The 14,214-nt window shown below is 38.5% G+C and overlaps 1 protein-coding gene across 2 annotated transcripts in view; it reads right to left on the bottom strand.

The window, feature by feature from the left end:
* Positions 1 to 14,214, bottom strand: part of ATXN7L1 (ataxin 7-like 1) — a 41,670-nt gene that overhangs the window by 3,281 nt on the left and 24,175 nt on the right. For both annotated transcript variants that reach the window (XM_009698665.1, XM_009698666.1), the window contains 4 exons: positions 13,651 to 13,843; positions 10,546 to 10,667; positions 6,410 to 7,358; positions 2,171 to 2,245 (listed from right to left, as the gene is read on the bottom strand). In XM_009698665.1, coding sequence (XP_009696967.1) covers positions 2,171 to 2,245; positions 6,410 to 7,358; positions 10,546 to 10,667; positions 13,651 to 13,843 — 1,339 coding nt within the window. The remainder of the gene's footprint in view (positions 1 to 2,170; positions 2,246 to 6,409; positions 7,359 to 10,545; positions 10,668 to 13,650; positions 13,844 to 14,214) is intronic.

Raw genomic sequence — 14,214 nt, 5'->3', positions numbered from 1 at the left:
AGGGAAAAGTAGTATTTTTGTTATTAAAGCCACAATAGTTGGAAAAACAGGCACACTTTTATGTATACAAGTCCCTGTTCAGGTCTCAAAGGGATGCAGCCACGTTCAAATTAAACATGAATTGAGAACAATTCGTCTGAGTTTAACCTGAGTTAATGCAATGGGAGAGAGCAGACAGGCCCACAGCAGTTATCCTCGCAATCCACCACTTCCCCCCAGGAGTACCTGAGAGTACAGTGTACTTCAACAAATGGAACAAATCACCGAAAGAAACTACTTGTGTGAAATCAAAACCACCATGGGGCACCTTTATCTCACAACTCAGTAATGAGAAACACTCAGTTACTGGTGGCGGGTGACTTTCACAGCACTGCCACGCGTCCTCTCAGCTCTGGCCAGACACCTTCGGAAGGTGAGCGGGGAAGTTAGGCTTTCTCAGTAGGACTGCATGCTGACTGAATATGCTGACTGCATATTCAGTTCCTAGATTGGAGATGAAAGCTGTCAACAAAGCAGCTCAGATTTATTTTGACAGTGACAAGCATTTATTAGATAGGTAATCATTACTCATGGTTCCAAATAGTAAAATCCTGTGTTAGAGTTTAAAAAAGTTTAATAAAACTTAATACATCTTGATTTTCTTTTGTATTTGTACTCTGAGCTCCATATTCAACTACCAAACTGACAGAAACATGTTTAACAATAAAGAGTTTGTGGGGCTTAAAACAAGCAAACACTTCTATTTTTTATAAAGTTACAGTAACAAGCAGCTGAAAAGCTCAGTAATAGCCTCTGTTTACATAAGGCTACCACAAAATTAATGTTTTGTACTGTTAGGTTTTCCCCATGGGATCTAGGCAACAGATCTCAACACGCTCTGCTCCTCGGGTAGTGTGTAGTTTATACTAACACAGGGGCAGGAGGTTAAAGCAAAAACAGTTTTGCGCTTCAGAACGGCTTTATCCCATGTTTGTTACTGGCAGTTAGATAACAGCGTCTCACACATGAGAATGGCACTCCCTAGAAGTATGAAGAAACTTTCCACTTTTTTCCCCTTCAGAGTAGTTCTTCCATACATATACTGCGTTACATTCAGCACCAAGCAGGAAAAAAAGAAAAATTACTGTTTGACAGTTCATCTCAAGATGTGAGTGATTCAGAATATTTTTAATGGGGATACATTCGTGGGTTATCATTACTACAATCATTACTATTCTTTTGCTGTGTCTACACAGCAGAAACTAAGTAGCAGAGCCATTTGGAATAACTAGTCCTGTATAACTTAGCCAGAATACATAACAAAATTCTAAAATACTGACAGGTTGTACAGAAAAATCCTCTGGAACTTTTGTTTACTTGTGGCTACCCCTTGCTGAAGTAGGAAACCTTTTCATACCAAGGACCTTGATAATGAATTTTCAATAAACTACTGAACTTGGAGAGTCAAAGAGTAGGGCCCATATTAAAAAAAACAAACTAGTCTATCAGTCCTCCAGACAGATGAAGGCTTGATCACAGGTCAAACACCTGTCCTTACAAAAAAGCTGAGTTACAGCATTTATTATAATTATCTGACTAGTAGTCTGTGTGATAAACAGGTATGGTGGAAGCACTAAGGATTTCTCACAGCCTAAGAAGAACTCGGATTATGCTTAGCTTAGTTATGCTTTCAGGTTAGTTTCTCAATAGTTAAGTGCCCTGTCTTCTCTGTCCTGTTTCTGTCCTCCCTTTGCTGCTTTCACTTCTGGCCTATTTTTAAATGCTGTCCCTCCTATGCGAGTCTGGGGACTCTGCTCTGCCGTCTTGCTGAGCAGGGAAAGTTGGATAGAAAACCCACATCAGCTCAGCCGGATCCTGCGCAGACAGCTTCTGCTGCTGCTGCGTTTGCATCGCCAAAGCAACAGACAGTGAGCAGCACATAAGCCAACCTGAGGTGTATTCGAGGTGGTGAAAAACAAGCACAAAACTTGTTATTCATAAATCTGGGAGGGGAAAATAGCTGGAAAAAAAATTATGTGAGAGGAGTAATTTAATATTAGTTCACCGAACGACAGCTTCTGTAAAGAACTGTATTTATAAAGAAATTGTATTTTAAGGTTTTACAGTACAAAATATTTCAAAACCGCTTACAGACTACTTAAGTACACTTCTTTTTTTTAAAGCAACTTACTTGTCTGTTGTGTACTGGGTTTGATGTACTCGAAGGACTGGATTGTGACAAAGCTACACTGCTATTTTTTCCAATCTGAAAGACATTAATTGAGCAGTATTGAGAGGCATATTTGTCAGTTGAATGCAGATGCTGGTAACGGCCTTCCCTTTCCTGTGTAAAGTGGCCCTAATTGCTTTGCATTTGGAAGACAAGTATTTTGCTATTGCAAAGGTACACTTCAGATAGAATCATAATTATCTCTCAGAGCCTGTATACTTTAAATAAACTCTTAAAAGGCACATAAATTACTATTACAGGTCAGAAGACAACATAAGAAACAGTTACCGAGGGAACAGAGATTGTAGACAGAAATACTAGTTTCTCTAGTTACTGGAGTCAGTCAATGCAGCTAGTCAGCAACTGGGAGAGCACGGAGTGCTCAAGGTCACAGACTCCTCCCCAGGGGACCTTCCCCACTCTGAGGAGTTTAAAGCGAGTGGCCAAGCACCAGAGCATGCCCCAAGTTATTCCACTTTCTTCCACATAGAGTCTTCATTTATTATCACTCAATAAAGCAAATATTTAACCAGAAGAATCAAACTCCAGAGGTTTAAATTTGCAACTGTTCTACTTCACTGCATCAGAGAATTTCTTTGGGAATGAGTGCAAATTGATAGTACACATACATACATTTTAAAAGTACTTAGTTAAAATACTGCAATATTCAACCTGCTTATGTCACTGCTTGAGAGATTACAGCACTCTGCAGAACTCTTAGTTTTTCCTACAACGACTCCTAAACATAGTCTAGATATTTCTGTTGTGATACAAAAGGGCAGACAGGTGTTGAGTCAGAGGAGTAGTTCCTCATGGGTTACAAGGCTGATAAAAATTAACCGTGGAGGACACCTGCCTGCAAATGGCAGATGACGGGAGTTTGAATAGTTATTCACAAGGTCAATGGACTTCTAGCAACATCAACTTTAGTCATTTAGGGAGAGGTAGCAAGGACCTGTCTTCTCAACAGTAAGAAATGCAGTTGCAAGTTTCTTACTGAACAGATGGGACAGTGGCATTGGCTGGCAGGGTTTTCACCAACATCAGTCTTCTCCTTCCCTCTGCAACATCGTTATTTTGCCATTTCACGTATATAGTGAAAGGTAGCCTTTGTCTCCCTCTCCGTATCTGCCCCTTCTCACACAGTGACTGTTTAAAGCGGTGTTCTCTGTTCATATTCTATTCAGAAGAAGTGTTTAAAGTTTTTATTTACAGCCAATTCTGAAGGCAGCTCCAGCGGCGTGCAAAGATTAGAAGGGTAGGCCTCTGCCGATCCTGTTCCCTTTAGCTTGTTGTTTTGCATGCCACAGCTGCTCTCTAGGTAGTCATGTGCTTTTCTTCAATATACAAATCTTGACTAAAGATACAACCTTGTAAAATCTTTCCTACCCATTCAGAACTTCAAGATACACCTGCAAACCCTTCTTCTCTGCATTCACCATTGTAACATTCATAAAACCCTTCCATAATAAAACACATGTCTATCTTTTAAATGGCCACTAGGAAATCAACTTGCCAGGATCCTAGAATCACGAAAGGGAACGTCATACCTTCTCTAGGCTTTCCCTCATTCACTGCTCCTACGACTAGCAGACTGACTCTCTCCATAAGACAAAGCAAGGAGCACCAGGGCTTGCAGCACTGTGGTCGGCTTCGAGCTGCTTTACCACCCTGTCTGCATTCCGAGCTGGAAGGGCAGCGCTCCAGGACAGCAGGGTAATTCAGGCAGGCTGAACAGTTACAGCACTCAGTGAAAACAGGAAAGAAAGATTCCCAGTTGTGTTGGGTCTTTAATGATGGGAACAACATTTCAGAAGGATTGGGGTGAGGCCAAGGCTCAAAGCCCCCTCCTTTTTTTTTTTCTCTTTTAAAAATAAAGTGTACTTTAAAACCCAATGGTTAACACTTTCAGTTACTATCTATCCAGGCCAGATGTGAATTAAATTAGAAAAAAAAAAAACCTGAGCCTGTCACCGGTCACTTGATCTTTTGTCTGTGTTCTTAGTCTCTTAACTTAATTTGCCCTATTACATCAGGGAACAGGAGTAAGATGTTAATACTGATTTTTTGGGCGGATTTTTACTGTCATTGCATTTCTAGAACACAGCAAGTCAAAACGGCATGGCTTAAGAGTGAGGGTAAGTATTGTATTCTCCAGAGCTTTATATTCATATGTAGAGTACGTAATATTATTTGACCTATAAGCTTAAGTGGGTACAAATGTCATTTATTTATAGCACAAATAAACAGTAGGAAATGTCTATTTTATATTGCATACAATTCAGTATCTGTGTCACAAAGACGATTAGCTGCCAGCCAGACATCTGAAATACAATCAACTCAACACTTTACCTCCTATTTCTGATTACTAGCGTAGCTCCAAAGACCAGCGGTGTAAGAGGAAAGTGTGACCGACTTTTACATATATATATATATGTGTGTGTGTATATATATATGTGTGTATGCACCTGTACATGTATATAGAAACATTGTTTAAAAATCTATGTATCATTACAGTCATTACATATATTTAATCTTTTACTTAAGAAAAAAAAAATTAGTATGAATTACGTGTTTACAAATATACAGAAAAGACCTCTAATTGATTCTTTGTGGTGTATTTACTTCGATCACTGTGCAACATGCCGAAATACATCACAAACTGGAACAAGAATGTCCCATGGGAACAGATTTAATCACTAGGGGAGTCAGAATTTCAACTCGGAACCTCCAGCGTATATCTGTAAGAGCTCTGCAGACTGCACTAGCTACAGATACAGCCTATGTACTGTGAAAAGACGACACAATCCATTTCCTACTACCAGTGTTTGTACCAAAGTAACAATTTGTACTTACTTTTCCTTCCCATTTGAGATTGTATATCTCAGGGCAATCTAATCTTTTTGGGCACACACGTATTTCAAAAATCAGATGTGTGACAGAATGAAGACTTTACAGCATGCTCCACTGACTTCAATGACTTCAAGATTAGTTCTGATTGCAGGACACATTTAAAAGGCTTAAAATAGAAAGACAATGCCACTACCCATTCTTAAAAGCTGAACAAGTCATCTCGGTTGCACCTCTGCTGGAAGTAGCAAAGAGAAAATATACCTGCTAAGCCATTCTTTGAGACCTTCATTCTGTCTGCTATAGTAGTTTTAGAATTCATTGATTCCTTTCTTCCACTCCTATTTCTGTCTGCTCTTACTTGTGGATTGCCTTGCCCAAGATACTACCCTCTCCATTTCCAAATTCCATTTTATGCACAATATCCTTAGGAAATGAGAGCTTCACAAACAAATTTTCCTAAGCTACCTTCTCTGGATTTTCTGAGGTATTCTGTTTTCTCTGGTTTTATCTTCCAGGTGCCAGGGCCAAGTTTTGTTTTCTGTGCACTGCACACGGTAGCAGAATGAAACTAGATCGTTATAAAGATCATATTGGCAGTTTCTCCACCAAATTTTACTGCACATACACTTTTGTCCTTATATAGCATCACTGAAAGACAAGCCAAAGCTTTACTGCTAGTGACAATGAAGTAAGAGTGGGTAACCTTACCTGTTGCACTGACTTCAATATCCTGAACACATGCAGACTAAAAAAGATAACCAAATGTGCACTAAAGGTCATTTGGTTAAGATCTTAATTTCTTAATTTTTCCAGTTTCAAACAGGAAAAAGCATCTGAGGTCAGGCATCTCCCCAGGGGAAAGGTAGGTGTAAGTGTTTCACATAAGAGAAACGAAGAGACTCGCATAACATTAAGAAATGAATCAGCAACAAGTTTTGGAAAAGAAACAAACAGAAATGCTGACTCTTATCTTCCTGTTTTAATGACACAATTTATTTCAGAGATGGGAATTAAGATAAAAAATTAATTCCTAAAAATTATTTATCCATTCTGGACAGTCAATTTTACTTTCAGAGATACAAATGGCTACTTTAGTAATTGAATAAAAAAATCATAAAAACATTTTAAGAAAGTAGATATAGATATAAATATTATTTTTTTTTTACTCTAAAAACATCTTTCTATGATTGGTACAAAACAAATACATATCTGTTTTTGTATTAACCTAGAAAGTAAGTTGTGTGATGAAAAACAATCTGAAGCAACCACAGTATTTTCTTTTCAGAATGCATGAAATATTTCAAGTCAGACATGACCTGCAAAAAAATAACTGGAAGAGTCCCTTACCTGCCGAGAGATGGAGCTGCTTGTAGGATCTGGCATCGCAGAAATAAGGTTGGCAGTGCTCTTTCTATGAACACTATTCATACCAGGCATTTTAGTGATTTTACAGGCTTTGCTACTAGAACTAGAGTTTTTACGTTTTTTTCCTTCTGATTTGTCAAAAGAAAGGGGTAGAGAAGACACTGCATTATGTGCTCCCAGGGAGTGGTCCCCCGAGTGGTGCACAAGAGAAGATACAGACAGATTAGAAGAGTCAATACTGCTTACTACCATGCTCATGTGTTTCACCGAGTCTGTTGAACTACTTGATAATGAAGTCCGTCCTGAGGGCTCCGATTTGGCACTGAGTGGGCTTGTTCCGTTATTTGTATTGTGCACAGACATACTGTTGTAGGAAGATGTAGCCTGATAGGAGTTCAAAGTTGAACTGGGGTTCAGGACACAGTTCTTTTTGTGGGACCCTGAAAATGAAGACGAGGAAGATGTCTGCAGAGATAATGAGGATGATGATGACGATGACGACTGCGGCTTTTTCTTTTTGTTACTTGAAGACTCATCACTCCGAGATGACAGGTCTTTCACTTTTGAGGATTTGCTGGTTTTTGTTTTGGATGGCTTGTGGGATGGGGAAGGGATGACTGCTGGCACTGGTGACACAGCTGATGGCGCCTTAAAAGTTGAGTCCATGATACTTAGGCTTGCAGCCACGTGAGGAAAAGCTGTAGTGTGTGACATAATGGAATTCGTATCTGACGTTGTCACAAAGGCTGCACTTGATAACATGGCTGATGTCATTATGTAAGAAGAAGTAGTGATTCTTGAACTGATAGGTGTTGAAGGAATATACACTGCACTGGGGTTGCTGAAAGGCTGTAAGACTGATGCCGGAAAAGGAGTGGAGACATGTGCTGCTGGAGAAGGCATGGGACTATCTGCCGCAGGAGGAATTTTCCTAAATAGGATAAATAAAAAAAAAAGAAAGAAAAAAAGAGATTTAGATCTATAAAAAAATTCCATCCACACAATGCAGACAGGAAACAGTTTCTGAAAAGGACCAACTTATTAAAAAAGGTAAACCTAGTTCATTCTAACTTTGATTCCTATTCTACCAGTCACATATATTTTAATATTCACAGTTCAAAATCAGCTCTGCATTCTACAACAGCTTAAAAATGCTTTTACTTGTGATCTTTTTTTCCTCTTTTTAAACTTGCAATTCTATTATGAGGTTCTTTGGGATTTAACACGAACAACAAAACCCAAACCACATGTGTTTTAATGATGTAAAGATTCAGGAACGCTGGATTATGAAGTATATTTTCCTAAACATTAATTTTGAAATGAGGCACATTAAATCTGTGAAGGCAGCAGAGACGTAACAGAAGATTATTAGGTAAAGAACTATGCAGCATAATTTTCCCTATAAAATTCTGTCATGGCACATGAGCCCTAAACTGTGTAACTCAGTTAAATCAGAACTGAGCTCCACTTCAGCACAGGTGCTCCATGTAGCAATTAAGCACATAGTGTTACAATTTAATCACTTTATTACAAATTTAATTTCCTTTTTTCCTCTCCTATTTTACCAAACAATTTAAAAATGCAAATAAAATGCCTGATGGTGGGATCTAGAAACATTCTAGTCACTATGTTTCATTCATTGCATACGTTTTTCTTGAAAGTTCAAGTTGTGGAACAGTTTCAGTATCAACCTAAACTCACACGTTAGATTTGGTGAGGGTGGTAAATGAGCCAGTTTTGGGGGCTGTGAAGCACTTAATCACTGAGCTTAAAGAGGAAAGGAGGAAAGCTCATCCCCTTCCAAAGGCAGTGCTATTCCCAGCAGCTCATTTAAGTGCTAGTTAGATGGGATTAACTAGGTAAGTTATTGATTAATTTCACTTATATTGAAAAACTGACAAAATATTAAACAATTCCTGATAAACTTTATAACTAGTTGAATACTATTCTGAGAACAAAATCTAGTAATATTACCTGTGAAATTAGTAGAATGTATTCAAATTCCTTTCTATTCAGCCGTCATCTTCTATTATTTTATCTAGTTCAGTGTTCACAAAGAACCAGACTTCCATAATGGCTCTTCGAAAATTATCACGTGAGGTTTCTCATTATTTAGACTAAAATTTAATTCACAGTTTAATCCCATTTCTCTTTGTTAAGAAGCTGTACGTCACCAGAACTCTGCCCTTGTTATCCTCACGACTGACACCTTTTCAGTTTTGTAAGGCTTACTCTTGCCCTCAAAGAAGCATGATAAAAGAGCAGCACTGGGTGTGCTGTTTTATCATAAATCAAATCCTAATTACAAATGTTCTCTCCTGGTATTCCTCCTATGGAGACCATCAGATAGAACACTGTTCATGGCACAATTACACGAGGGATTACATCCAGCCCATGCTGCCAAAAATGCGGAAGTCCTACTGCCTGGGCCTTGCTATGCAAACAAAGCTGCTTAACACATCTGTTCCTCAGTTTATTTTTAAAGAAGGGCCAATAATTCTTACCCACCTTTGTAAAGTACTTCGAGAACTAGGGATAAAAAGGACTTTGTAAATGTTAATATCGTTCTCAAAATATGGCCTTGCATCCCTTTACCCTTTGTCTCAGCTAGATGAGCCACAGCTACAGAGCTGCACTAGCACTGGTTAGAAAATAACAGCTTTACACATACCCCATCTTGGGGAAGACAGGAAAAGATCGGTCCAGAGGAGGGTTGAGGACAACAGAAGAATACAATAGAGGTTAAGCACCGTGAGCTTCCTGTGTTATACAGACAAGTAAGTACGGATGGAATTCAATAAAATATTAGAGATTACGTAAACAGCTAGAATTTGGGAAAACATTTACAATTGGATTTAGTCGCAGCAGGATGAGGCCTGTTTATATCTTGTATCATATAACTACTATAGAGGTTATTTTTGGTTTTCATGATAGTAGTGGTACTATGACACATTTTCTCAGATGCCCGAGTATCTTCTCTCCTGACAAACAAGGCCAATAGATAACAAGTTTAAATCTTCCTATTTAAGGAAACCAGATTAGTTTTATTTGTGGAAGGCGACAGACACTAGTTAACAGCCAAATTTACAAAGTCGAAGAGAGGAACCCCTTGCAGATCAAGCGTGATCTGTCTCTAAACAGACATGAAACCGGCCCTTTTATGGCAAACCAACCATTTCCAAACTATGTTATGTCTCCCAACACTGTTATCATCATGTTACTGGGTTAGTCAGACAAGCCAAGCTTTAGTGTTTCAAAAATATATTTAAATAAAAAAAAAAAAAAATAAAAAAAAAAAATCAATCAAACCTTGTTTATCTAATGGCTGGCATCCAATGAATATAACACAGTCCTGATAATAAACAGTGACATGAAACACTACACTTTAGTGTCATTACATTGGAAGAAGAATGCACATTCTGTAGCAGAATACCCCCAAAAAAGCAATGTTATCTGCAGATGCCATGACCTTTTCAAGTGTTTATTTTTTTAGAAAGAATTAGCATCTTTTTTAGAAGTGTAGGCTATTTTAATGTATCTGTGTAGCCAAAGCCTATAGTGCTTGGAACTTGAATACATGATTTTGAGGTGCTTCAATAGTGAGGAATAATCAGAATTTTAAGACCCCAAAGCCAATAAGGGCACTATGGACTAAAAAACTACCATATACCATCTTACGCACAGGCAAACGTGTACCGAGGTCCTCATCTTACAACACGAGTCTTACAGAGCAAAGTCTGAATGGGTGATACGGGTGCATGATACAGGTATGAAAATCTAGGCAAAATCTAACCTGTGTGTTACAGAATGATATGATATCAAAACATATTTCCAAACCCAGTAAACACTGAGCTTTAATGCTTTTAAGTAATGTTAACAGAACTACTTCTGGGGATAAAAAACAAGCCCTAAATCTGGCGGAAATTTACATCTGAACAGGAGATTGTTCCATTGTGCTGCATATTCCTTAACAGAGAAGAGACAGTTCGTACTCATATTACTGCTCTGCCTCAATACAGAGGTAATTTTACAAATGCTTCTCATGGAGTGTTTAATTTAGACGTTTTACAGAATTAAAATTGTTCAACTACCCACCAAGTGTAAAAAATCCCACTTACTTCCACATCTGTGAGTTCAAGTGTTTTTCTACCATGGAGTTTAGTGCGAATCGAAAATGGTCCCATCTTCTGTCAAAGACATAGTACCCTCTTCCCATTAAGCGACTGCCATATGAACAAAACTGAAAGAAAAGATATTTCAATGTTGTTTATGAAAATATATTTCTACATTATAAAATAATTACCATATATAGATCAAGGAACACCTCTGTAATTTGTATCATGCATATAAAACATCTTAAAAAAGGTGTTTTTCACTATCTGCACCATAAATACTTTTTGCATGATATATGAAATATGTGCATAATGTTTCAGCTTAGTGTAAAGTATACCTCATACTTCACTAACAAGTCAATTTACTATCAGGTACCTGTGTGTGACAGGGAAAGAATATAAATGCTAAGGTACTGTTAAGGAAGCAATTCTGGCTAATAATACTCTTACTGTCCCAGACAGACAGTTACACTGTTCTGTGCACATTAAATCTTTTAATTGTGTAACAGGAATAAAAATATAACTGAAGAGGAAAAAGGTGCAATGGGAGCATCTTTAGTATCTTATTTAATAAACAAACAAACCAGTGACATTTCAGTAAAAAAATTATCATCCATGGCACCTGCACTACAACAGAACACTGGATACACTCTTCACAGTGTATGAAAATCATCTAGAGGAGTAGTAAATATTTTGAGAATTCTGCAGAGCTCAGGAGTATTTGCACTACTTCCGCTGGAGAACTTCCTGAAAAGTCCTACTACACTGAAATGGTATGATCAGGAAACTACCCTTTCTTCAGTTCAGCCTTACTGATCTCACAGTATGTAGAGAACTGCCACAACACCTATTTGTGAGAGAGAAACCTGTTATAAATCATCCTCAGAAAACAAGACAACTCCATCCTGCAGGGACCAACTCACACAAATTCTGGCTGAGAGCAGAAGCTACTGATGCAGTAGAAAAGCACCTGTTTAAAGGACTTTTCAGCTTAATGGACAGCCGGTGGTGACTGTAACTGTTTAACTTAAGTCTGTTTCATGACAAAGTTAAACAGGTTAATTAAAACCACCACCTAAGTTGATAAACTAGCCTCACCTCCCAGTGACACAGATCAGTATCGTGGTTTAACCCCAGCCAGCAACTAGGCACCACACAGCTGCTCGCTTACTCCCCCCTGCACCAGTGGGAGGGGGAGAAAAATCAGAAAAAGGTAAGACCCATGAGTTAAGAACAGTTTAATAATTGAAATAAAATTAAATATAATAACAACAACAACGAAAAGGGAGATAACAAGAGAGAGAGGAGTAAAACCCAAGAAAACCAAGTGATGCACAATACCATTGCTCACCACCTGCTGACTGATGCCCAGCCCATCCCCGAGCAGTGATCGGCCACTCCCGGCCAACTCCCCCAGTTTCTATACTGGGCATGACGTTCTATGGTATGGAATATCCCTTGGGCTAGGTCAGGTCAGCTGTCCTGGTTGTGCTCCTTCCCAGCTTCTTGTGCCCCTCCTCGCTGGCAGAGCACGGGAAACTGAAAAGTCCTTGACTTGGGGTAAGCACTACTTAGAAACAACTAAACCATCAGTGCGTTATCAACATTATTCTCATACTAAATCCAAAAAACACAGCACTGTACCACTACTAGGAAGAAAATTAACTCTATCCCAGCCAAAACCAGGACAATCAGTTACCACTAAGAGGTAGTTTAAGAAGCTATTGCCTTTTCCTCATCAGTTACTACCACCTAGCTGACAGATGGACCTTGTAAGGAAAACAGTCGACTTCAATATACAATTTAGCAAGTTGGCATGAACCGTGCTGAAGATGATTTACACCATCTTTTCTGACTTCACATTGCACTATCAGTAACTGCTCCAGTTGAGAGATGCTAAGATTTCAAAGAACAGATGAGTCAGTGAGATTTGCCTTGAAACAGAACTAGGATCCTAAAGCAAAATGGCTATTGACAGCCATGCCTCACTGATGATTCCTGTACAAGAACTGGCTGCGCTTAGATTATTTTTTAAATTGTATGGACACACATGCAGTGAGCCTTTAGTTTTTAATTCACAGAGAAGCAGTCAGCAAAACCAAAGCAGAATACAAGAGTACCAAGGAAGCAGGAGGTTCCTGCATATCATAGTATTATATTGACTATAATAATTCTTATGTTCTGTGTAAGAACCAAATACAAAATTTCATCTGACAGTCATTTTATGCTCAGCGCATACTTTTTCCTGGCGTCCGACAGTAAAAATTCTCCTCTGCTCTAGCGAATATAGACAACACTACAGTTGTCACAGTGTTTGTTTTATCCTGCATATCATATGGAAAACACCTAAGTGAAGTCTTCATTAATTTTATTCTTTGGCTCAATTTTGATGAAAACCAACTGCTTAGAGTTCTCCCATTGCTTCTTGGTTTGTACAGCGTAAACAAATTCACACTGTGGAGATAAGGCCACAAGGCAGCTCTTACTACTTACAATGAAATTTCTCACTAACAAAAAAAGCTGCCAGAGAAGCACATACTTCAGCCACCACCAGAGTAGACGGGCTATGCCATGCTCTAGACTTTTCACTTTCAGATGGATGAAGCAACAGCTTCTATGTCCATATACACTCACACAGATGATATTTAATTACTGCTTCAAACCAGACTACAAAATCAACGAAGCACTGTAATAGACCTTTGCTGCTGTACAATTTTCAGAGCTATAACCAATGGCAAGGTACAGTTTCATAAGAACTATGACAACAAAGAGATTATCTGTTCATGTCACATTTAAAACAATGCAACTTTCCTCAGTTTAGCAGAATTACAGCCCAGTTGCAAGTCTACTGAGGAAAATCTAAAACTAGAACTTCTGATTTTCTGCTGCTGATCTTGTCCTGCAATCTATTTGTCACGTGCACTGACCAGTCTCCTCCTCCTACCTTACCTCATCCATACCATTTTCTGCTAAATGTATTTGTTCTCTTCAGAATACAGATTTCAGAATTCAAGGTCCTCGTTCCTTGCATTCTTAGTAAATTATTTCTTTTTTCTCCCCTCTTTAATTACATAAGAATAACGGCAAGGCATGCCAGAGACAAACACATACCCCAAGAGGCCTGGGATGGTGTCCAGAAAAATGACAGTCTAATTTCTCAGATTCTTCAGTTCCATCCGCTTCTCCTTCATCACTGGACAATCTGCTCGTTAAATCTCCTCCCATGGAAGTCAGTGGCAGTTCTGGTACATACCCACTGTGGTTTGAAGAACTGTTGCTGTTTATGCTATTTGCAGATGATGGTCTAGAAGGAGAATAGACATTTAAATCATCAAAGGTTCTGCAAACCCACCTGCCGGAGTGAAGCATCAACATAAATTATACCAGAAACGATCATATAAAGGACAGTAAAAGATACAGAATAGCTGACATTTGGTCTTGTCAGAAATATATCATGGTATATCATCAAGTTAATGTTAGCAAAAGCACTTTTGTATTGCCTGAAATTTTAAATTTGCCATGAAGTTGAGTTTCAGATCTTGAAAGAGGCAAAACTATATTAAAAATGCTAACAAAATTCAGATGTGTAAAATCTTCTTACGTTGCACCATTACTCTGCTACTTAATTAATCCCAAGGGTCCAGTTATGAAATTTTATTTCATACCAAAATCCTG

Source organism: Cariama cristata, unplaced genomic scaffold (genome assembly GCF_000690535.1).
Source record: "Cariama cristata isolate BGI_N322 unplaced genomic scaffold, ASM69053v1 scaffold16144, whole genome shotgun sequence".
NCBI lineage: Eukaryota > Metazoa > Chordata > Aves > Cariamiformes > Cariamidae > Cariama > Cariama cristata.
Note: the sequence above shows the minus strand (reverse complement) of the source record. Positions and strands in the feature narration are given on the sequence as shown.